Source organism: Anguilla anguilla, chromosome 12 (assembly GCF_013347855.1).
Source record: "Anguilla anguilla isolate fAngAng1 chromosome 12, fAngAng1.pri, whole genome shotgun sequence".
NCBI lineage: Eukaryota > Metazoa > Chordata > Actinopteri > Anguilliformes > Anguillidae > Anguilla > Anguilla anguilla.
In genome coordinates this window covers 31,997,974-32,022,147 of record NC_049212.1, presented here as the reverse complement: position 1 = coordinate 32,022,147, position 24,174 = coordinate 31,997,974, and the positions used below count along the sequence as shown (strand labels likewise).

The 24,174-nt window shown below is 45.4% G+C and overlaps 2 protein-coding genes across 2 annotated transcripts; both read left to right on the top strand.

Annotated features, from left to right (window-relative positions):
• The first annotated feature begins 657 nt into the window (after nucleotides 1-657).
• Nucleotides 658-10,373, top strand: si:ch211-261a10.5 (potassium channel subfamily K member 13). Its single transcript, XM_035384296.1, has 6 exons — nucleotides 658-1,006; nucleotides 5,170-6,022; nucleotides 6,241-6,294; nucleotides 7,025-7,108; nucleotides 7,570-7,711; nucleotides 10,038-10,373. The coding sequence occupies exons 1-4, from the start codon at nucleotides 658-660 to the stop codon at nucleotides 7,092-7,094; spliced, it is 1,326 nt and encodes a 441-aa protein (XP_035240187.1). The 3' UTR covers nucleotides 7,095-7,108; nucleotides 7,570-7,711; nucleotides 10,038-10,373.
• A 1,586-nt stretch (nucleotides 10,374-11,959) lies between these two features.
• Nucleotides 11,960-22,391, top strand: calm3a (calmodulin 3a (phosphorylase kinase, delta)). The gene is made up of 6 exons (XM_035385330.1): nucleotides 11,960-12,366; nucleotides 14,995-15,025; nucleotides 16,773-16,916; nucleotides 18,093-18,199; nucleotides 19,114-19,249; nucleotides 21,289-22,391. The coding sequence occupies exons 1-6, from the start codon at nucleotides 12,364-12,366 to the stop codon at nucleotides 21,315-21,317; spliced, it is 450 nt and encodes a 149-aa protein (XP_035241221.1). The 5' UTR covers nucleotides 11,960-12,363; the 3' UTR covers nucleotides 21,318-22,391.
• The last annotated feature ends 1,783 nt before the right edge of the window (nucleotides 22,392-24,174 follow it).

Genomic DNA, 24,174 nt, shown 5'->3' with positions numbered 1-24,174 from the left:
TAATTTTACCAAATTGCTTTTGTCACTGCGTGCACTCTTATTGGCCCGTTAAATGGAGCACATTCAAAAACTTTTGAGCTGTACTGTAACCTTAGCCAGTATATCAAACTGGTTACCACTGTGTGTTCAAAGTTTTCCTGCTAGTACTGCACAGACATGGTTATACTGTTATACCAGCTATTAGATTCCTAACTCTTTTTCAAGATGTGACACTGCTCCAATTCTTTCAGTTGGTAGAGGCAGGGAAATCTGGTGTCAGGCTATTTTATAATTTGCCAACAGAAAACTTTAAAAAGGTCATAAATATGTATTGTACAACCTGCAAACACTTTCCAAGGGCAACATTTCCAAGTAAGAGATTAAGCAAAAAAAATTTATTTTTTTTGATGAGACCTACTTAAAGACACGTGACAAATGGATGGGTAATGATTGCATGAACAGGTTGCTGTGTACTTAAGATAAGTAGAGGAAATCAGCAGGAATGGGAACAGGAAATGAAGTCAGTCAAATAAGAAAATGGAAAGATGGAAAGACAAACGTTGCAGCAGTGGAAATCTACAAGGGCGCTGTACATGCTGAACGTCGTGTCATGTGATGAGTGAAGGTAAGCTGAAAACCTGCAGCCACACTGGGAGGCATTCTACAAGCTCAGAGGCGATGGTGCCAGATGCTGGATGCCGCCGCCGCCGCCGCCGGCCCTCGTTCCGGCCGAGCAAGGACAGCGCCCGCTTGGGCCTGCTGGGGGCGCTCATCCTGCTGTACCTGCTCTGTGGCGCGGCCATCTTCTCCGCCCTGGAGTACCGCGCTGAGCTGCAGGCGCGGCGCCGTTGGGACGAGCGCCTGGCCAACTTTGGCCGGCGGCACGGCGTGGACCCCGGGGCTCTGCGCGGCTTGCTCAAGCTCTACGAGGACACCTACTGGGCCGGGGCTCGCACCGACCCCGTCTCCCCCCGCTGGGACTTCGCTGGGGCCTTCTACTTTGCTGCCACTACGATTGCTACCATTGGTGAGCAGGACCAGCTAACCCTGTGGAGGGGGGGGGGGGGGGGAGGGAGGGTGAGAGACTTGACTTTTAAAAAACCCTTTAATTGATGAAAATTCAAACAAAGGCATAGAGTAAACTATAGCCATACCCAGTCATTTGTTCCAGTCAACCAAAGAACAAAACCCTCAAAACAGAAAAACCTAACTGAAACAGATAATAAAACAAATAAAAAACACTTCAAAACTCAACATAACCTAAGCAAAAAAACAAAAAAAACGTTATTTCCTCAGCATTTTATTTCCAATTCCCCATCTTGTAATTTCCTTAATTGACCATTTTGTATCAAACTCTACGAGGTTGCGATTCTTTTTATAAAAACCAAACTCCAGCTTAACGCGGGAGATTATCATTGTTCGAGGAACTGCAACACTGACCTGAGTACCTTCTTGCCCCATTGCTGCCTTATGGGTCCTAAAAACGACAAGTTTTGCCTGACCAAAAATTTAACAGGGAGCAAACACGTCTATTTTCCTTCGAGTACTTTACTCCAAACAGAAACACCATTTTTGAAAAATGAAAACCCAAGCAGGCAGTCCAACGGTCCAAAAGCAGAAAAAGTGCAAACAGCCTGGGACATTCTACAAAAAGGTGTCTGCCTCGGTTTCCACCCATCTGGAACTTTCTCTGCTCTGCTCTCTGCAGCTGAGGTAAACGCCTTTGTCCTGGGAAACTCCTAGCGCTCCACCAAGGAATTCAAGGCTTCACCCGGCGTCTGACTTCTGCATAGCAGAATTATGGCATTTGAAACCGTGAAATTGCGTCAGCGAGCTCAGAGAGCCCTCGGAGAGTGGAGACACTGGGCGGAGGGGGCTGAACATCCACTCGTGGTTTGGACGAGTCACAAAAAAGCCTATGTTCAAGACCCGAAGAGGCTCGACTCCCGCCAGGCCAGGTGCCAAGAACCGGAAGTCAGATGCCCTTTCCCGATAGTCTGATCCTTCCGAGCGGGAAAGGCACCCAGAGCCCATCGTCCCGAGCTCCCTCCTCCTTGCCCCAGTCACATGGGGTATCGAGACCCTGGTGAGGGAGGCTCAGCACTGAGAGCCCAACCCCAGGGGAGGGCCTACTAAACCGCCTATTTGTCCCCCGGGCTGTGCACTCCCAGGTTCTTCAATGGGCTCACTCCTCCTGCCAAAATGGCCACCCAGGAGCTTGACACTGTGGAGACTGTCGTCCATTCCTTTGTCCATTCCTTAGAATCAAGGAAAAATTTAAGAACCACTTACACAGTATCTGTTACTTTTGTGGAAAACCTACCACCATTTGTTACATCATTTATTTATTGGCACACGTATATGCCTTATGGGTCCTAAAAACGGCAAGTTTTGCCTGACCAAAAATAAAATTTAACAGGGAGCAAACATGTCTATTTTCCTTTGAGTACTTTACTCCAAACAGAAACACCATTTTTGAAAAAACGAAAACCCAAGCAGGCAGTCCAACGGTCCAAAAGCAGGAAAAGTGTAAACGGCCTGGGACATTCTACAAAAAGGTGGAAACAATTTTCTATGCAAAAACAAAAAGGACACCTTTTGGGAACCGCCGGATTAAACAGAATTACTGTGCTATGTGACTATGTCATGCAGGACTTTCCACTGGAGGTCCCCCATCTTTTTTGGAAGTGAATTTTTATAGATCAGCTTCCAAGATGGAAGACACCACTCGTCACTGCTAAGTGAGCCCTCCATCTTGTATCCGGCCGCCTTAGCTGCTCTCTGAAAGATACTTTAACACAGATCATGTAAAGCTGCTTTTTTTTTTAATCCTTAAAATTCAAAGTCCTTAATCCCCCCCAGTTTAACAAGGGCCCCTGTCCTGCAACTTCAGGGTCAATAGGGCCTATAGTTAAAACAGGGAAATCACTGCAATACCTTGAAAGATCCTTGGATTTAAACCCATCCCTGATGAACCGTGCGTAATCAGAGGATAAAGACTCCTTAAGACTCCTCAAAAAGGACCCGACTGTCCAGGCTGAATGATATCCAGCAAGCACAGCCAGTTCCTCCTCCTTCCTCCACCCAAAATCTTTATAATCCAACAAATGGTGGATCTGGGTGATGCCAGCTTTAATGAAGCTCATCATCACACTGTTTGATGGGGAAAACTGTTGCGGGAACAAAGGATTAAAGAAAAGGGGCTCCTTCAGAACAAAGCTACTCCCACCCCATTCTACCCTGGCGCTGTTGAACATTGACCAAGCCTTTAAAACTGTGGAGTAAAAGGGAGGCCAGCTTAACTGGCCTAGTTTTACACCATCTGAAAGGAAAAGATGTCGATCAAGACCCATCCCTCCTACTGTTCTGAGAAGTGAGCATGCAAAATTCACCCAGGGCACGGAGTTCTTATCAAACATCAGTTAATGTGATGTTTGTAGCCTGAAAGCTGCCATTCTGCCTCCCGCCAGTGTCCCACCAAAAAACTGTCACATTCATCCCAGTTTACCCGGGCTGCAGTTGCCCTCTCATAGAGTCCCAGCACATCAAGCGGACCCTTTACCACCGTTTCATTTTTTAGCACCACAGTCATGTCAACAGGGTATGCTGTCAGCTTAACAAGTGGTGCTCCCAGAATTCCAGGGGCCTCTACTCCGCTCAGCCGGCTCCTCAGGGCGCAAAGCATGGGTTCTCCTGCCAGTGAGTACAGCAGGTCAGAGAGGGGACGCCGCTGTCTGATCCCTCAGGACACAGGGAAAGGAGCAGTGAGCACATTGTTTATCTTACTCATGCTCTGTGCATCTGTGTACAAGAGCTTGATATATGACCTGATATTCTGGCCAAACCCAAACACCTCCAGGGACAAAAACTGAAACTAAACAAAAACTGACGGTCCACCCAGTCAAAAGCCTTCTCCTGATCCAAGGAGAAAACCAACATTCATATCTTTTACCTTGGCCATGCAAAGCATATCACGGACCAAAAATAGATTATCAAAAATAGACCGGTCTGTAATACAGTCAGTTTGGTCCTTGTGAATAAGCAAGCCCACTGCGTCCTTGATTCTGTTAGTGATTGCCTTTGCCAATATCAACATATGTAGTCCACACATAAAAGAGCAACTGGACGCACGTTTTTAAGCAGGCAAAGGTCCCCTTTTTTAGGCAGTAGTGACAGAACTGCCCTTCTGCAGCTAGAGGGGAACACCCCCTTCTCACAGCCCTCCAGAATGACCTCCTGGAAATTCTCACTGATAATGTTCCAAAAACCCTTACGCAATTCAGTTGTGAGTCCATCAAACCCTGGGGATTTCCCACAGTTCTGCTGACTCGCTGCGACGGCCAGCTGCTCCACTTGGACAAAGGAGTTTCCAGAGCCAAACGCTGTGATTCAGACAGCCTGGGTAGGCCCCGGTGCGGCTCAGCGATTGCGCACTCCTCACAGCTCTCCGCTTGATAGAGCTCAGAAAAAAAGGAAACCAGTAGTGCAATTGAAATACCCAGACATAACCACGAGATCATTCATGTTGCATTTCCTAAGTGCTTCAAAAACCACTTCAAAAAACTCAATACGTTCATTCCCGCAATTGGAAGCATGTATGTGAAAAAGACTAAACAGACTCTCCTCAAACTGCACTTCCACCCTCAGCAGTCTCCCTTTTACAATTTCCTCACTGTATTTTATTGAGGAAACCTGACCCAGGGGACAAAAGAATTGCTACACCAGCGCTGAAGACTGATGACATTTGCTCACATTACGTTTAACTGAAACACAGTTTCACTCATCAGCGCCACTGAGGAGGACTAAAGGCATTACTGAGAGTCCTGGTAACACACCAGGGAAACGGGCAAATGCGCCAATTCTGCAACCTAGAAAGAGCAAGAGCTAAATGAAAAAAACAAATAAAATTCAGCAGGGAGTCCAGTAGTGGCTCATTTTCTACCTGTTAATTGTTTGATTATGTCATTGATTGGCCAGAGATAACTGCACTACTGACGTAATGATCCAGGTCTAAATCAGATCCTGATTGGACGGGAACAATGAAAATCAGCAGACTACTGGCAGACTCGAGTTTCCTTCCTTAAAGGATCAGCATAGAAGTGGTACAAAGTGTAAACCTCTCCTTAAGCCTCCCCTGTCCCTTTTCTCCCCTGCTACCTTTGCTGATTATCATTCCTCGCTCTCGGACAGGGTTCGGGATGACGAGGCCAGCCACGTCGGGGGGCAAGATCTTCCTCATCTTCTACGGGCTGTTTGGCTGTGCGGCCACCATCCTCTTCTTCAACCTGTTCCTGGAGCGCGTCATCGGCGTGTTGGTGGAGGCCACACGGTGGTGCCGCCAGCGATCAGGGAGCGGAGACGGACTTCCGGAGGGTTGGAAGCCCTCTGTGTGCTCCGTGGCCCTGATCCTGGGGGTGGTGGTCCTGCTGATGGTGGGTGGGGCCTCCATGCTTTTCTCCGCTCTGGAGGGGTGGGGCTACCTGGAGTCCCTCTACTTCTGCTTTGTGGCCTTCAGCACCGTTGGCTTTGGGGACCTGGTGAGTGGCCAGAGGGAAGGGAGCTGGGCCTACGGGGTCTACCGGCTGGGGAACTGCCTCCTCATCCTCGCGGGCATCTGCTGCCTCTGCTCACTCCTCAACATCATCTCCATCCTCATCAAGCAATCGCTCGACTGGATCCTGAGTCACCTGTGCCCCGCCCCTGGCCCGCTCCCTTTCGGGCTCTGTGGTTGCCCACCCTTTCTATGCGGCAACCCCTCACCCATCTGGCCCTGCTGCGGAGACAGGGCCGTACACCCCGCCCCCTCGCCTGTGGCCCAGGGCAGGGGCCTGCATGCGGACGTCTCCGTGGATACCGTGTGCAACAGCAGAACGGATGTCGGTGGACGTCGGCTCTCGGGGGAGATGATCTCGGCGAGGCACTTCCTGGCCGCCGTTATTCAGAAAGCCCCCCAGCAGAGCCACGCCCGTCAGACAGGCTTCATGGAGGATGTGGGAGCCCTCGCTGTCATGAGCAACCGACTGCAAGAGACCAGCGCTAACAGGTAGTTGCTGCCTTACCTGAACCTTCCTGCTTATACAGAAAATGTTTTATTGCTTTCGATGTGCGAACAAAGCCTGTGCTTTTGAAAGTGAACTGGTAGAGGAGTCATGTAAAGGTTTTCCTGTTGAATAAATTATGGTGTGATTCGTTGCCCCCATTCATGGTTCCTGTTGCACAGTTACAAACCAATGTTACTCAATCCCTCTGAAACGTGAACAGGCCTCTCTTCACATCTGTATGGACTTACTGCTGCATGGAGACCAGCACTAACAGGTAGTTACTGCCTTACCTGAACCCTACTCTGTTCCATCAAGCAAAGATGACCCGACGCCACAAAATGCTCACTCTCAGCACACCACAGGTGGGTGGTCACAGACAAACCTGGTTTCTCAGAGGGCAGTGCAGGGCTGCAATGCATTTAATGTTCCCAGGGAGGGCCATATCCGTTCCTGGACGTCGTGCCAACTTCTGGCCTTCATTATTTAATTAGTCCTAACATTTACCCCATCTGGCATTTTAGTGACTTTTCTAGATAAGCACATGAGTGACAGCCAAAAGCTGTTCTTGTGTCGCCATGTGAAATGATTCACTGTGGCCTACAAGTTAATCAGTGTTGATGTATACAGCCAATTAGCTAATTTAACCAGGGTAATTGGTGGAAACAAAAATCTACAAACACTCCAGCTTTCCAGGACCAGAATTGCACACCCCTGCCCTAAATGAACACACGTTTTCCCACAATTTAATTTTGGAAGATTGGCTGCACGTGCCATCTGCTACAGCATGAGGGACAACGAGAGACTGTAACTCCGGCAATAAGGGAGAAACATGCAATAAATTAGCCTTTTATCCCTTTGGAAACCAGAGTTAATTTTTCTTTCCTGCTTATACAGAAAATGTTTTAATGTTTTTGATGTGCGAATAATGCCTGTGGTTTTGAAAGTAAACTGGTAGAGGAGTCACGTAAAAATATGATCTTATGACCCATTCATGGTTCCCACAGTTCTGCTGACTCGCTGCGACGGCCAGCTGCTCCACTTGGACAAAGGAGTTTCCAGAGCCAAACGCTGTGATTCAGACAGCCTGGGTAGGCCCCGGTGCAGCTCAGCGATTGCGCACTCCTCACAGCTCTCCGCTTGATAGAGCTCAGAAAAAAAGGAAACCGGTAGTGGTAGTGCAATTGAAATACCCAGACATAACCACGAGATCATTCATGTTGCATTTCCTAAGTGCTTCAAAAACCACTTCAAAAAACTCAATATGTTCGTTCCCGCAATTGGAAGCATGTATGTTAAAAAGACTAAACAGACTCTCCTCAAACTGCACGTCCACCCTCAGCAGTCTCCCTTTTACAATTACCTCACTGTATTTTACTGTGAAACCTGACCCAGGGGACAAAACAATTGCTACATCAGCGCTGAAGACTAAATATGATCTTAATCTGCTTTTCCTGTTGAATACATTATGGTGTGATTCGTTGCCCCCATTCATGGTTCCTGTTGCACAGTTACAAACCAATTTCACTCAATCCCTCTGAAACGTGAACAGGCCTCTCTTCACATCTGTATGGACTTACTGCTGCATGGAGACCAGCACTAACAGGTAGTTACTGCCTTACCTGAACCCTACTCTGTTCCATCAAGCAAAGATGACCCAACGCCACAAAATGCTCACTCTCAGCACACCACAGGTGGGTGGTCACAGACAAACCTGGTTTCTCAGAGGGCAGTGCAGGGCTGCAATGCATCTAATGTTCCCAGGGAGGGCCATATCCGTTCCTGGACGTCATGCCAACTTCTGGCCTTCATTATTTAATTAGTCCTAACATTTACCCCATCTGGCATTTTAGTGACTTTTCTAGATAAGCACATGAGTGACAGCCAAAAGCTGTTCTTGTGTCGCCTTGTGAAATGATTCACTGTGGCCTACAAGTTAATCAGTGTTGATGTACACAGCCAATTAGCTAATTTAACCAGGGTAATTGGTGGAAACAAAAACACACCAGCTTTCCAGGACCAGAATTGCACACCCCTGCCCTAAATGAACACACATTTTCCCACAATTTCATTTTGGAAGATTGGCTGCACGTGCCATCTGCTACAGCATGAGGGACAATGAGAGACTGTAACTCAGGCAATAACGGAGAAACATGCAATAAATTAGCCTTTTATCCCTTTGGAAACCAGAGTTAATTTTTCTTTCCTGCTTATACGGAAAATGTTTTAATGCTTTTGATATGCGAACAATGCCTGTGGTTTTGAAAGTAAACTGGTAGAGGAGTCATGTAAAGGTTTTCCTGTTGAATGAATTACGGTGTGATTCATTGCCCCCATTCATGGTTCCTGTTGCACAGTTACAAACCAATGTTACTCAGTCCCTCTGAAACGTGAACAGGCCTCTCTTCACATCTGTATGGACTTACTGCTGCATGGGGCCACATCAGAGACTTCTAAGGCGGAAACCCATGGAGCCTGAGATTTACATTGCCTGAGTCTAAGCCTTTCCTAAACTTGGGACATCTGAGATTTAAAATAAATGAATAAATTTAGAGGTATGCTTACAGAGAAAGGTGGCACTGTTTGAGCCCACCTGGGGGACAGAGGAGCTGCTGAACTGATTGGCTTGTGCTGCAGTAACGGCGCCCTGTGATATATTGGCGGCCTGTCCAGGGTGTATTCCTGCCTCTCACCCAATACATGCTGGGATAGGCTCCAGCACCCCCCGCGAACCTGCCCAGGATAAGCGGGTATAGATAATGGATGGATGGGTGGATGGATGCAGTAATAATGGCCATCAAGTCTGGAGAAATGGCCTTAAAAAGCCCTGGATGAAATATTACTGGACAGGCAGGACCAACGCACAGACTAATGTACAGTGACAGATTTATAAGGGAGGAGGAGGACCTGGCCAACACTAAGTTTAATGCTGCTTATTTTATTTCTCATACGTTTCTGTTTTCAAGCATTATGAACAGTAAAATAAACCGAAGACTGTTATGCTTATGCCTCTAGAGATTTTTAAATATATATATTTTATCTGTAAAATGGTTTTTGGGACTGCAAGATTAGCAAATTTTTCTATGTGCATTTTTCATATTATTGGACCTAGGCAAACGAACATACTTTCCAAGTGGTCATTGTTAGCTGTTTGACACCATGAAGATAGAATTTTTAGACCATGGGTTAAAAGCAGATTTTGGAAAGCAAAGCTTATTTTGTGTATGAGGATTGATGTTGAAGTTTAAGTACATCTTGTAAAGCCCACCCTGAAAATTCAAACCCTAGACTTTCAATGGATTCAAGTTAATAAAAGTTAATAACATTTGATTAACTTTTATGCCACATTTGCTTCTGAGAAATTCTAATTAGGGCGGATTAAGGAGGCAACAGAGGAAAGTGGAATGCATGACTGTCGATCAATTTATGGTGGGATATCGCCATCTACTGGAAAATGTGGTTAACTGAATTTCGTTCAACAGGATTAATTTCACAATGTTGATAATCTTGATCATTTTACATGGCTCTACTTTCACATTCCACATTCCATATTGGACATTTTTGTTGCTGAAGACAAGTAATCTTTTCTGTAACATTCTTTATTCACACACTAGTTATCTGTTCTACTCTATAATAAGATGTTTTCCAACATTATACCATAATGTATAATGATATATTAATCAGCGTTTTTGACCCCTCAACCAGGTGCTGTGATTTGCCATTTTAACGTGAATGAGGGACAAAAATTATTCCCTTGTTTTTAGTATCTCAAGATGGGGTACTTATGCCTGAATGCTTATTTTCTATTGTTAAAAATGCCATATCCTTAGGTCAGTGGCTGGGCTTCTTGTTTTAATTTATTATTTTGTTTCACTGAGGAAGATTCCTTGGTTTAAGCATATGGTGCACACGCGCGCGCACACACACAAACACACACACACACACACACACTTTAAACTCTGAAGACCCCCATCCATACAGTGTGTAACAATCACTGACTACATTTTGTTTTTTTAACAGAGAACCAACTTGCCCAAAGGCTGCAGCATGAGATCAAGACCTTGTGACTAACTGAACATGACTATACCCTTATAAACGAAATATTGTGCATGTGCTGCTAAATGAATAGAAATGTCCTTTGAAGACTTTAGACAAAAAGCCAGCTAGTTAAATCATTTTGAATTGTTCAATGAAAAGCACAAAGCCTCGCTGATGTAACACATTTTGCCTGCCAGGATAAAATCCCCCCTTTCCCCAAAAAAAAAAACATCTGTTACAAAACAAATCAATCATTTACATTTTGGTGCTGACATGGCAATCGCAACAGTTTAGCTAAGAGGCATCTGTCAAAGTCTCTCTCACTGGAGGTTGAACATAAAGATTATACGTAATAATCCAATACCATCTTTATAATAAGAGAATATGTTTTTTTTTTTTTTTTTTTGCTATATCCGTAAAATTGAATAATGTATTGCTACAATTAAATGCTGCAAGGAAAACTCAAGTCAATACTTTTTTGGTGCATCTTGAATAAAACATGTTTCCATGCAGAATTAACAGTAGTCATTATCTTTCTAACATGAATAGTCTTTATTTACTCAGACTTCTTGAAACTTTTTTCCTTGCCTGATCTTGTTCACTGACGTGTGATTTAATGCTAGCACTTCCCGGAAGTTCAGGAACGCTCTCCTTCATTCATGGCAAAAAATCAAATAATTCAAGGCAGTGTCAGCAGAGTGTATTATTGCACGTACGGTCATGATATTCAGATGATGTCCCTCAAAGTTCCACATAATTTTCCATCACGCTGTGAAAGCACTGGTTGCTAGCTGACTTTGCACCTCTTCCTTTACTAAAGACAAACAGCACAACGCACAGAATCAGAACGGTAAAGTTTGGACGCTACTTGCATAGCCAATGAAAGTTGCCGGGTACCTTTGTTTACTTTTTTTTCTTTTTAAGTACTATTAAAACTGACATGAGAAGTGTCCTGCATGTGGATAAAAACAATTAAACATAAACAAAAAAGGAAAAAAAGTGTCAAGAAAAACCAGGATACATACGTCCGCACTTTAAACCCTTTGCAGCAGGCATGAAATATAACAACGTAAAAAATAATTATTATAATTGTTCCAATATGTTATATCGAATTATATCTAAAGGTAACTTGCTTTCACTCAAAATGCATGAAAATGCCGTGAAATTGTAACACGCCTGTGGAACTGTAAATTTGCACTAACATATTTTTTTCATGCAATGTATTATTATTATTATTATGCTGAAACTGCAAATAGTATTTGTATATATAAACAGCATTACCAATAGAGTTTTTAAAACGACTAATACAACCACTCCTACTATTATCATTTATACAAATGGTAGGCAACCACCGTTAGTTCATAATTATTGTTAATCACAGTAAATTCTCCCTTTCATCACATATGCTGAGACTGCTTATTTCAGTAATATTTTATTGGACACCATGCTTAAAACTCTGAAATTCGTATTAATTACACTTTTAGAAATCGCGGATTAAAAGTAGACTGCGCTGGACTCCAGAACGGTGCTACCCAATTTGACGCATTGCAGGTAACAGTTAACCAATTGCCAAAGCCCTTTCTTTTTGTACAGCGTCTCTCAGCCAATAGGAATCTGTGTTGTATTTCCGGAGTTTAGCCTTACTTTTTTTAACCTGCGTCTTATTTTGGCACAGTTAGTTTATGACACCGTGGATGTAATTTTAATTTACAGGTAAAACTGAAATGATTTATGTGTTTAACAAGCACGTCTTTCATAAAGCTAAAAGTGGAACTGATTTCATGTTCCGCAGTACATCAGTAAAGAAAGGCATTGCACACATAAATAATATTGTTGCGCTAGCAGGGTAGGGGGGCAAGGAGTGGTGGAGCAACCATAAAAACTGCCTTTTGCGCACTTGCAGTATCTCTACGCGTACCCTGCAACTAGTGCAACGGGTCGACTGATTATTGCTGAGCACTGTAAGTCACGGTAGGGTCGTTTCAGTAAAAGGCTTCTCGAAGTCAATAGACCTTAAATATATTGGCATTATCTGGCGCACTCTCTCTAGTTGCAGTTTCTGAGCAAACAGGTTCGTGTGGGGTAAATGATGTCATCGAGCGGAGGGATATACGGTGGTACAAATGGCTAAAGGAGCAGTGAGGAGCACCCGACTTCTGATGAAACTTTGCCTGCAGTGAAACCTTCAGCACAACGTTACAGTAAGCTGAATCCTGCGGTGTACGTAGAAGGTGTAGCCAAATACAACTAAAGGCTGCTCTGTTCTCCTATTTCCTTCACCGATTTTTGAGGACCGAACAGAAAGAAAATGGTAAGTATAATATTTGCAGCCGTTAAAAGCGTTGTAGCAAGAGATAACACCATGTTTTGTTGACGGTTAATCTAATTTATTCGTGTCTGCGATTTGCACAAGACGTTGGCGAGGGCTTCCGGCCATATGCGGCGGTGTAAATGAAGCTTCTGAATAGTTGTCTGTATTTTTGATCGAGCCAGCTATGCAGAAGCATAACTGGGGATTGCTTGAAGTTGCTAGCGTTAGGCACAGTCTCTTCTGAAATATAAATTTAAGAACGTATAACGAAAATATGTTGGTACTATTGGGTGTCACTGGCGAATGTCTTGATGCCATTGCCATGCATGTTCTGCCAGTGTAGAGCGTTATGCAGCAAGCCAATAACTCGGGGCTACGCGGTAACGTTTTTTTTTTATTTATCCTCTTGCGTGCCGCTAGCCCGAACGTTCGCTCCGGTTGTCGGTTTGCTGGCTTGCTCGCATTTTGCTGTGGTTACTCGCGCTGTATCGCACTGTACAGCTGGCTAACGGTACCCGGCTGACAACACGTAGATCAGATAGACTGTCCTTTGAAGTGGGGATGGGCTCGGGCATATGTCAGGACGGTTGCGCGGCGATTCAGTTGCTGCCTTTCTGGTTTTGACTAGGTATAGTCGAACCACACTGTAAGCGGTTATTCTGTTTGGGTGGTTCACTGGCGAGCCAGATTACGTATTTTAGTTGTTTAGCTAGCCGTTTGGCTTATTAAAAATGACATCTTTGCATAGTATGCGTTGCCTCTGTAGGGACTCTCGTGTACCGTTGCACTCCCCTCAATTAGCTAACCAGCTAGCAGCTGTCGGGAGAACCGTGTCAGTTAAATACCCCGTTTATCGTTGGGATTCTGCTGTTCACTTCTTTTGGCTATCTGTAGTTAGCGCCTGGTCGCCGCTTAATTGTGAACAGGAGCGGCAGTGTATTGTACTGCGCTGCGCTTGCCATTATGTAGAGGGTAGTTTGGTAGATGGCTGGGGCTAGTATGGGAGGGGGCGTAGCTAACCTCTCTTAGTAAGTGGTGTAAAAATAGACAGATCCATGTCTCCCATGCATCTAGCAAGCTAACGTTAGTTAGCCATGCGTCAGTGCGCCGTTGGCCCAGTCCATCTGCGGTGAAGAAGATTAATTAATGGTAGTATTAGCTAGGCGGCTAGTTCTCTATAGCTCGTCTGTTTGCTGTTACCATCTTTTAATAGCTCAGGGGGGAACCCACATATTAGAAGTTTAGCTAGGTCTAGGTTGCTTTGGTCAAAGATGTTACCGGACAAACTTTGAGCTTATTTGAAAACATTTCAGCTATAGCTGTAATGTTGCTTTATTTTATGTCGCTAGGTTGAACCAGCAGGTCATACTGTATGAGCCATCTGATAAGCTAGCGAGCTATTGAGAAAATGTGGCGTGCAACAAGCTGTTTTTCTGTCACATGTAATACGCATTTTCTGTCTCTTGTACAGCTCCCTGATGTTCATTAGCAGATGCAGATTAGATGTGTGGTTTATCTACATTGGATACTTTAATTCCAATAGATGTAGATAAAACCCATCGACGATGTTGCAGACTGCACCATGGCTGTAACTTGCTGCAGCTTCGGTTCCCCCCTACGTTCCGCAGCCCAACACCACCCCCTCCCCCCTCCCGCATTGAACCAAACCACGTTTGCTGCAGTAGGCTGACACTCGGTCTGCAGTGCACCCTTACAAAATATGAATGCGAATTAAGAGGCCCTGCCTCATGCAGCGTTAAGCGATTGACGTTATGCCTTTGTCATCACGTGTTTCACCCTGTAGCGAGTAGCTGTCATTTTTAATAATAATTTGGTTTTTTTATCAAGATTTGGCCTCCAAAACACCCCGACAGCTGATCAAAGATGTTGAATGAAAATGATTTTGCTACGATTTCTGCAGATTGTGCTGAAGTATTCACCATCTGCTAAACGCATATTAGTGCTCCGTTTCAGTACTTTATCTTCTTTAATGGGGCGACGTGAACTCACATGGCAACGACCAACCTTATGTATAAGTACAACCAGTGTTTCGTCACGTGCTTCCTGGGGTGGCACTATATTACCATGTTTGGTTCCTGCCTATTGATGTAAAGTGATATAATAAATATAATATAATATAATACACACATAATTACAGAAATCACTTCTGATTAAAGTGGTTTTGAGAAAATAACCATCCTTGAGTTTGTGTGGGTTGGCTGCTCCATCTGGCATGAAATGCTGAATAAAGTGATTGCTCTGGAGACTGTGAATTGCAGGTAAAAGCACCAAGCATTCCCTTGCCCTCTTCATAGTAACCCAACAATTTCTTGTAGCCAAGCAGCGAGCAGCATTGGCAAAAAAAAAAAAAAAAAGCATCAGAACGTGGAAGGACGATCGTTTTAAGTGTGCCACGTTTATGACCCCGTTAATACCATTCTAATTATACTGCGGTGCGTGTATTCCAGGCCACAGAGTATTTATACTCGTCCTTCAGCACACTTTCTGAGGCTGAAGTGGGTGCGACTGGCGCACCGGCGGAGGGAGCTGTCCCGTCCCGTCGTGCTGACTGCCTCTGGGTCTGTCCCCTTACCCATCTCACCTCTCTGTCACCGCTTTCCCCCGCAGGCCGACCAGCTGACCGAGGAGCAGATCGCCGGTAAGTTGCGCACGTCTGGGAGGGGGAGGGGGAGGGGGAGGGGGAGGGGGCGTGGTCGATGGCGCAAACGACTTGGTACACGTTTGCACACCTTCCTCGCAGTTTGAATTTCCGTGCGGTGGGGCGTACCATACATCAGTCCTGTGTGGACACAATGTCTGATGGTTTTCAATGTGTTTGGGCGCACAAGGGATTAAGTTAAACTTTTCATCAGCCAAAGCAGTGATGCCCAATCATGTTCCATGGGGGTCCGAGAGTTCGCAGGTTTTCTTCTCGGCCAATCAGTATACCTGCTGATTTTACAATTTGGCACACCTTCAATCAGAGAGGAGGGGAGTCCATCTGCAGGTGTAGTGATTGGTTGGAAAGAACACCTGCATACTCTCAGCCTCCATGGCACATGATTGGGGATCACTGAGCTAAAGTATGGTTACCCAGATCTGGCCCTCAAATCTGAATCCAGCCCAGGTTTTCTTTTCTCCCAGGTAATTAACTGAACAGTTAGTGCTACTGATTGGCCACTTTGTCGTCACACCAGACTCCCATTTAAAGGGAGGGTTGGAAACCTGTAGTTCTGGGCCCTTGAGGACCGTGATTTCAGTAACAGGGAGCTAAAGAGTCCAGTCATTTCCACACACCTTAATTGATTTCTGATTGAAAGTAAAGCCAAAAAAAGCCTACAGACACTGTGGCCCTTCTGCAAGGTCTTTAACACCTTCGACACCTTTGCTGAAAATTGAATTCTCCCTCCTCTGGGAATCATGTAAATTCCCATGGTACATATACTGCAGTATATTTTGAAGAGGTGCTGTGGTATGGCTGTATTGTGGGGCTGGGCCCTCACCTGACCAGACTCAAGGTTAGCTTGGTTTCTTGTTAATATGCATGGGCTATATTGTCACACGGGTTGGAATAAATGTAGCACCATACTGTCTGGTGCCCTGAACACCTGGCATTGATGAAAAAGTGTGAATTATTGGGCTTCCGGAGATGTTGGTCATGATCGTTATGATGCACCTGCTGCCAAGAACTATAGCTGTCATGCACGTATAATCCATGGGAAAACGTTAATTTATCTCCTTGCATGCCTTCATATCTAGCTGGGTGTTTGTTAAGGTTTATTTTTGTTTGTTTTGTCCTTCTGTTCCTGAAAGTCTGTGTCGCAAGGCTGGGTCGGCAGCATAGAGGGCAAATCTGCTTGCACGTCCTTATCCGCTTTGTTTAATCTTAAAACGCCTCCTTTTTGCGAAACATTCCCTTTGCTCTTTATTCACTTAGTTTGGGTCAGAGTTTGAACTTGACCCATTTACCATGCGCTCAAAGGACATGGTACGTGCTTGTTTATTTACCTATGCTCAGTGGAACATGAAATAGACCATGACAAATCAAATCATTTATAATCAGTTTGCCGGTGAAACGTTCTTCGGACTGGCCCTGGTATGTGCTTCCAACAGATGTCACTAAGAATGAAGCACATATAGGGAAGTCTGAGTCGAGTACAGTGACATCGAATTTGGCTTCAGGAGGTCAGTCTTCCAGGCATTCTGTAACCCACGATCAGAAGTCTGACTGAGCCGTATCGGTAAAGTTCCAGTTTACAGTCTTTCGGGATGTAATCAAAAAACTTGACCGGTAAAACCAACGCATGCCCGGCGGGATGCTCAGAACACCTGAGACCCAGCGACCGACCGACCAGCAGTATCGGCCGCTAGCAGTCCGCTGATCCCGCCCGTCTCCTCCTCCGCAGAGTTCAAGGAGGCGTTCTCCCTGTTCGACAAGGACGGCGACGGCACCATCACCACCAAGGAGCTGGGCACGGTGATGCGCTCGCTGGGCCAGAACCCCACCGAGGCCGAGCTGCAGGACATGATCAACGAGGTGGACGCCGACGGTGAGCCAATATCTGCTCGCAGCACAGGGGTGTATCACGCTGAGGTTCGGGTCATTACATCACGGGCATTGAGCGCACACACACACACACACACACACACACACACAGCTTTTTAGCACTTTTTCACATTCTGTCCATTGTACAGCTAGATTGCATTACATTACATTTATTTAGCAGACACTTTTATCCAAAGCGGCGTACAAAAGTGCATATCATGGCCATTGGACAACTACAAAGCACAGGTTCAATAAGGTACGATACTTATTTCTAGCCAAGAACACAGTTCAGTTCACACAGTGAACACTATTCTGACCTAACTTATGCCAAGCCAAACTAGGGAGAAGAACAAACTACAATATTAGGACAAATACAAATTACAAAAAGCGCTGGAATGGGGGTACATGTAACATGAGTGTCATGAAAGGGGGGATTTAAAGTGAAATGATACAGAGTGGTGGCAGTTAGTCCAGGTATAGTCTGAAGAGATGCGTCTTCAGACCACGGCGGAAGATGGGTAGTGAGGGAGAGGTTCGAAGAGGAGGGAGAGGTTTGAAGAGAGCTAGATGTATACTGGGCAATGGAGGCAAAGTATCTCTGCCGTGTTTCAAGCCGATGTCTCTGACTTTGTGTTCGGTCAGAGGGTTCCCACACTGGCTGGGCCCTCAGGCCAGGGACCGGTATGTTTCCTAAGAGCACATATACTACAGGCAACACTCATCACACCATTATTCCATGTAGTAAAATGGTGTGCATTGGCCACAGCAGTGTCTGTTTTTCATTCAGAAACTCTCATACCCACTGAGCGTCAGTATTTCTGCCATTTAGCTCCTTCATTTCATATAACTATTGCCCAGTATGTTCTAGGTGAAGTTCAGCTATTTACATATTTGCATTATTACCATTCTGTCATCATACCAGTTTCCTTTTATCCTGTGTGCAACCTAACAAGATTGAGGATCTGATATTTTAAAGAACTGTTAAAGTGCATCTGAATATCACAAAAAAGTAAAGTGCATGCTCAGCAGTGATTCAAATGAAAAATAAAGTGCAGTTTTATTGGTTTATTAATGTGGTTGAAGGAATAGGTAAATGTTTATGGTATTATCTTTCATCTCCTAGCCCGTCTAAAATGTTACTGCACATTAACCACCCGCTCCCACCCTGTTCTGCTCCCAGGCAATGGGACCATAGACTTCCCAGAGTTCCTGACTATGATGGCGAGGAAGATGAAGGACACAGACAGCGAGGAAGAGATCAGAGAGGCCTTCCGGGTCTTTGACAAGGTGAGGGGGCGGGGGCGGGTTCTGACTGGCGCGTTGGCACATCGGCCCCGGACCACGTCAGTTTGTTTAAATGGGTAGGTCGCTTTCTAACCCCAGTGTGTGCATATGTAAATCTGTCCTCTCTCTGTTTTAAGGGCCAGTTTTAAGTGTGCCTGTTCCAGTTGCCTGGCAGTATAGTTGGACCAGGACAAGAGGAGTGTCACCCCGTTTAACTTGTGTGGGTGGTGCTGTAGGTTAAGAGAGGCTTCCATACCGGGGTCCATAACGAGGCCCCCCAGAGGGCTGGTGAGGCGCTAGATACTTATGTGTATTGTAGAGATATTCATCATTGTGAAGTGTTTATCAATTGGCAGCTAAAGGGCACTTAGACACAGATTTTTACGGTCTGTGACACCCCCGGCCATTCTTCAGGCCAAGTGGCAAGACCTTCTCCCTGTGCGCGTGCATGTGTGTGTGTGTGTGTGTGTGTGTGTGTGTGTGTGCAGTCTTACTCTGAGCCTGCACAGATCCCTCAGTGCTGTAAAGCCCAAACCATACATTTTTTTTCACAAGCTTGTATTTTCATCCCTTCTTACCATTCTTGACTTCAAAATGACCTTTAATGTACCCACAGTGCCTTCATTTAACTTGAATTTGACAGAACCCATGGTGGTGACTTTTGCTTTGTAAATCTGTCCATCAAAAACTAGATGGAAGACATCTGTTTTCATTGGGCTGCATTTTGTGGGAATGTTTTTCTTACTACGGCAGATTCTTTAACGTCGACCCTGTCGAAAAGTTAAGTATGAAACCGGGAGAAACCCTTGAGCGTCTGATTATGGGGGGGGGGGGGAGAGCTGCGTAACCTAGCGACGGCGTCCTGCCACACCCAGGCGGGGAGGTGCGGAATGAAAGCCCGTGTGTGCCCCCCGCAGGACGGTAACGGCTACATCAGCGCAGCCGAGCTGCGCCACGTGATGACCAACCTCGGCGAGAAGCTGACGGACGAGGAGGTGGACGAGATGATCCGCGAGGCCGACATCGATGGAGACGGACAGGTCAACTACGAGGGTGAGAGTCCCAGTACCCGCGTCCGCTTCCGTCTGTCTGTCTGTCTGTCTGTCTCTCTGTGCTTCAGACCTGGGTCTGACCTGAGTAACTACTGGAAACATTTTATCCCATTAGAGACCAGTAAATATCCTGCAGGTGAAAGTTTATTTACAGTACACTCACAGACAGGACAATTTTTTTTATTCTTATTTCAAATACTCAGTTTAAAACTACTCAGGAAATTCTTGGGTATCTGCTGGTTTTTAAAAATTGCACCAGTAAGACCGTTAAGTAAGAATTTAAACTGCATCATCTATGCAGGTCTGATGTGTGGATACCTTAATAGCCTGTGATGACTACACCTACCCCTTTTTATGGACTTCTGAGGTCTCGTACAGTGAGTGTGTCGGTTGTGAAGAGCAAGACGTGCGTGTCTGATCACAAAGGGGTGGAGGCGTTCCTCATGCCAGCCTTAAGCTCAGCTCTCCTTTCACAAGCTGCAGAATGCGGTTAGGAAGCGGTCTTGTGATTTGTCATGAGCTGTAAACAAGTGTGACTGCTCTTCGTCAGCGTAAACCCAATACAGCCTTACAATAAACAGGCTCAGGAGCAAGAGATGCTCGCCAAACGCTGTGATTAACGGGGAGAGCAGCTACTGTTCCTGAAGCAACGAGCAGGGCCAAATTATACCCTTACGTCTGGCCTTCTGCTCCCTGAGAAGGGGAAAACATGATTCAGCTTCATCAAGAAATAGTTTTCTAGTCTGCGTCTGCAAAGTGCCGGCATATTTTCCACTCATGACGAAGTAATAAGTAAAAGCAATAATATTTTTAGAAGGAATAGCCCATTACACATCAACATGGCATCTTATTTATAAACTGTGGTATTAGCAGCGGCCGGGTAGAGGGCCTGTAGGACAGTGTATATACACAAGAGACAGTTTAAAGGGAAGGGGTGCGCACAGCTTTTGGGTACGTGCATTTTGTTGGATCAGTGCTGTCCCGCTGTGGATGCACTGGACCAGTTTACGCCGTTATAAAAGACTAATCCCAGATCAGTACTACGGGTTGAGTTGCATAGCCAGCAAGCTCCACTGAGTTTAAATTTCCTTCTGCTTCATTATTCTCAAGCACAAAAAGTCTAAATCAAGTCGTTTTTATGTCCCCCCCCCCCCTCCCCTCTCCATATGAAGTTGGTCCTAGATATATTTATCTCCTTTAATTAGCCCTTGCTTTGGTTAAGTGAAAGGGTTTTTTTAAATGGGGTTGCTTTTGATGTATGGCTATTTTTATGAGGAGTACCAGCTCTGGGGAGACGCGGGCTTTTCATAGCTGGCGGAGCCAAGCGCTCGGCAGTAGCAGGGAGCTGAGCTGGGCTAGCTTCAGTAGAGGAAGAGCTCTCAGCCTCGCGGACGGTTCTGCGGCCATTTCGTGAGCCGGGCCGGACCCCGGTGCCTCGTGGCAGGGGAGAGGGACGGACGCGCGGGCAGTCTGAACCGGGGGGGAGGGAACTTCACTTTCCGCCCCCACCATCCGTATGAATCACAGGGCTGTACCTGGTCCGTACAGGTGCGCTGCTGGAGAGGCAGGCAGTCACCGTCACGCCCGCTCACGTGACGAATCGGCTGACCGGAAATATGCTCAGCAATAAAACCGCTCTGGTCGGGTTAGGTGTAGTGAAATCTTTCAGAATTGTTTGTCAAGTTTTCCTCATGCCTCACAAGCATGTAATCTAAGCTAAAACTCTGAGGTGCTCATGCTTTTTTAAGGTGGGTTTCTCTAGAGTGCATTTGCATTGCTACAGTCTGAAACGAGGTTAGTCCTTAAATGCCACCTGAGGATTTCCAATGGTGGAAAGCTTTCCGAGTGGGCTCTGTGCCTAACATGTGCATTGGCTGATTTGGTCAGTTGTGACCTGTGTCCTTTACTATCCTTTTGAAATGAGACCCGGAGGTTTGAACTTTCTCTCAAGGAGATTTGTAATATTGTGTGTGTGTAAATGTGTATATTTGAGATGATTGCATGTACCACACATCTAATTCTGTCTTTTTTTTCTTGCAGAGTTTGTGCAAATGATGACTGCAAAGTGAGGAGCAGTTTTCTTTATCTTACATTGCCTGTCCTCCTACAATCACTCTATAAAAAAAACAAATCAAACAAACAAAAAAAGCTACAAAAAAATCTTAAATGTTAAAATTCTGTAAATGTGGTTCGAATTCAACCTACTTCTGAGGCATCTGACAGCTGCAGAATAACCCCACTAGGAGGCGCCAGATAAAGTCTGATCTGCATGAGCTCTCTCTTCCTGAATAAACCTACCGGGTCTCCCAGACGCCCACCAATTTTTTTGGCGAGAAACCCCAGAAAAGAATGACACTCAGAGCAGGGGGGAGGGGGGGTTGGAGGGAGGGAGGGGTTTTTAAAAAAGGGGAGGGGTTTAAAAAAAAAAAAAAACTAAATGAAAAATAAATAATGCTCCCGACTGAAAATCGACTGACAGACGCCTTCACCTAAAAAGAAAAGCATCTTTTCATCTGAGCATTTTTCGGTTTCGTAACAATCTTTGCCAGAAGCACAGTGCTGTATCCCAATGACGGATGGACGGACGGACGGACGGACGGACGGACACTCGTGCGAGCGTGCACACGAGAACCTTGCATGCACCTTTTCTGGCGGTTTCCTCTGCCGCCGCGGGGGTCCCGGTTTTACGGTTGAGCGGAGACGACGCTTTGTGTACAGACAGGTTTATACGAGTGCGTGTGTACAGTGTGTGGCGAAAAACGTTGGCACACGCGCGGGTGCCCTGGGGCGTGCGCCTGGGGTTCGGCCCCCAGCGTTCACGAGCAGTGCGGAATGAACAGATAAAAACGCTTATAGTGGGCTTGTTTTACCCTTTGGTTTTTTTATGGCTACTTTCTCCCCCCCCCTCCTCCTCCTCTTCCTCCTCCTGTAATGTACCTTTTAACATAACTGCAACGTCACGCTTTGGTAGCGCAGTGTGTGTTCGTGTGGATGTACAGATGCAGAGCATTTAATAACGATAACATTGCATTCAGTGGACAAGAGCATAGTTGTAAATATCTAATCCACAAACAATTATAATACAAATGTAAATGTTAAGCTTTTAAAATGTGCATTATATATTAAATGTGTTGTAAACTTTGCATCGCCTAATATTAATATATTATAGTATGGCCTGTGACTTTAATTTACCTTTTCCCTTTGTTATTGAAATGTGCCATAATTGAGCCTCACTTTTATTTATTTTATTTTTTTTGGCAAGATGACTTTTAGTAAATTAGACAATACTATAAATATATATATATATTATACATACATATATTTGCACTTTTATGTACAAGAAACTGTTCAAAACTGTTCTGATCAAAAAGTGAAACCAAATTTTGCTGTCGCTGCTGCTCCCGTCTCTTGCTCTAGTTGTGGTTTGTCAGGTCCTGGTGTCAGGCGCACTTCTCCACGCTCCTCTTCCTGAATGACTGAATGCTTCCACTGTGGAGGGATATTTTTGGGTGGATGGGAAGGGGGGTGGGGCTTAAAAAATGTAAAGCTTTCCTGAAGTGGTTTTCCCTCGTTAGATTGTAATTTTGAGGTTCACACGTCTGTTAACTGCGAAGATGGGGAAACGAGTCTGTCGGACTGCAGCCTCTAAACCGTGTTGAAGGGAGTTTCTCTGGTCCCTGCATTCTTGAGGGGCTTTGCCCAGTCTGGTTTCTGCAGTGAGGGGGTTGGGGGAGCGGGATTTGGAGTGCGGCCTGCTGGGGTGGGGGAACTAAGGGCCTGACCGTAGCTCTTCAAGTATATGGAAGTTTGCGTCCAAACTACTACAAGCTGTGAAATATCAATGTTTTCCAATAAAATAAATAAAGTTTACTACCTTGACGTTGGCTTTGGCGGTCTTATTTAACGTTTCTCCACCTGGGGTGCGTTCAAAAATGGGAGCGCCACCGGCGCCAGTTTCCACACGCATCGGCGTGTGGCTCGTGTGGCAGTTGATGGTCGCCATTGTCGCCCCGCTATACGGCTGACCCTGGTCACTGCGACTGTATTCGGCGACGGCGAGAGGCGGAGCTGGAGAGTGTCAGTGTGACCGCTGGCGTTGGCGTTGTTTGGGTCATATGGTTAGACCTGAATACAAGCAACCCGTTCCGTTGCAATACGGGCATTTTCACAGACACTTATCCAGAGCAAATATTTTATGTATATATACGTAGCATCTTTATACAGCTGGACATATACACTGAAGCATATTTAGGTTAAGTACCTTGCTCAAGGCTACAATAACGGTGTCCTACCTGGGAGTCAAACCTGTTACCCTGGCCAAGAGTCAACTGAACATGTGTACTGCTTAAAGGGCAGCTGGGTAAGCAAAGGGAGTTCACCCAAGCATAATGACAGTGAAACCAAAGTTCTACTTGACAGCACCTCCCAAACTGCACTATAACAATTCTCAACATTATTTGCATTAATATGACTAAGATTTATCAGCTCCTCTTAAGGAAAACTGAATGTAGCTTTGTCACTACTTTCTCACTTCAAAAAGCTGCAATGTAAAAATACTTTTTAAACAATTACCCTATCCCTTTATCCTCTGCTTTAGATTCACCAATTGCAGCCTTTAATGTTTTTAGAAAGAAGCATGAGAATCTTAGATTGTGGTAATGGTCATTCGTACAGTTCAGAAACATTTTTCATCTGTTCTCCCATTCTTTACCAGAGCTTCTCACAAGGCATCGACTTGATGAATCCTTATGAATCGTGACCAACGTCTTTTGACGATTTTGCCATACAGTTGATTCACACAGCAATTATGCATGTACTGTAACAAAAATTGTAAAATGGGATCCATATTTAGCTTTATATTCAACCCCTCAAATTTTAGCGTGCGTATGGCACCCCATACTGCCTGATGACGTAATGGGTGCTGTT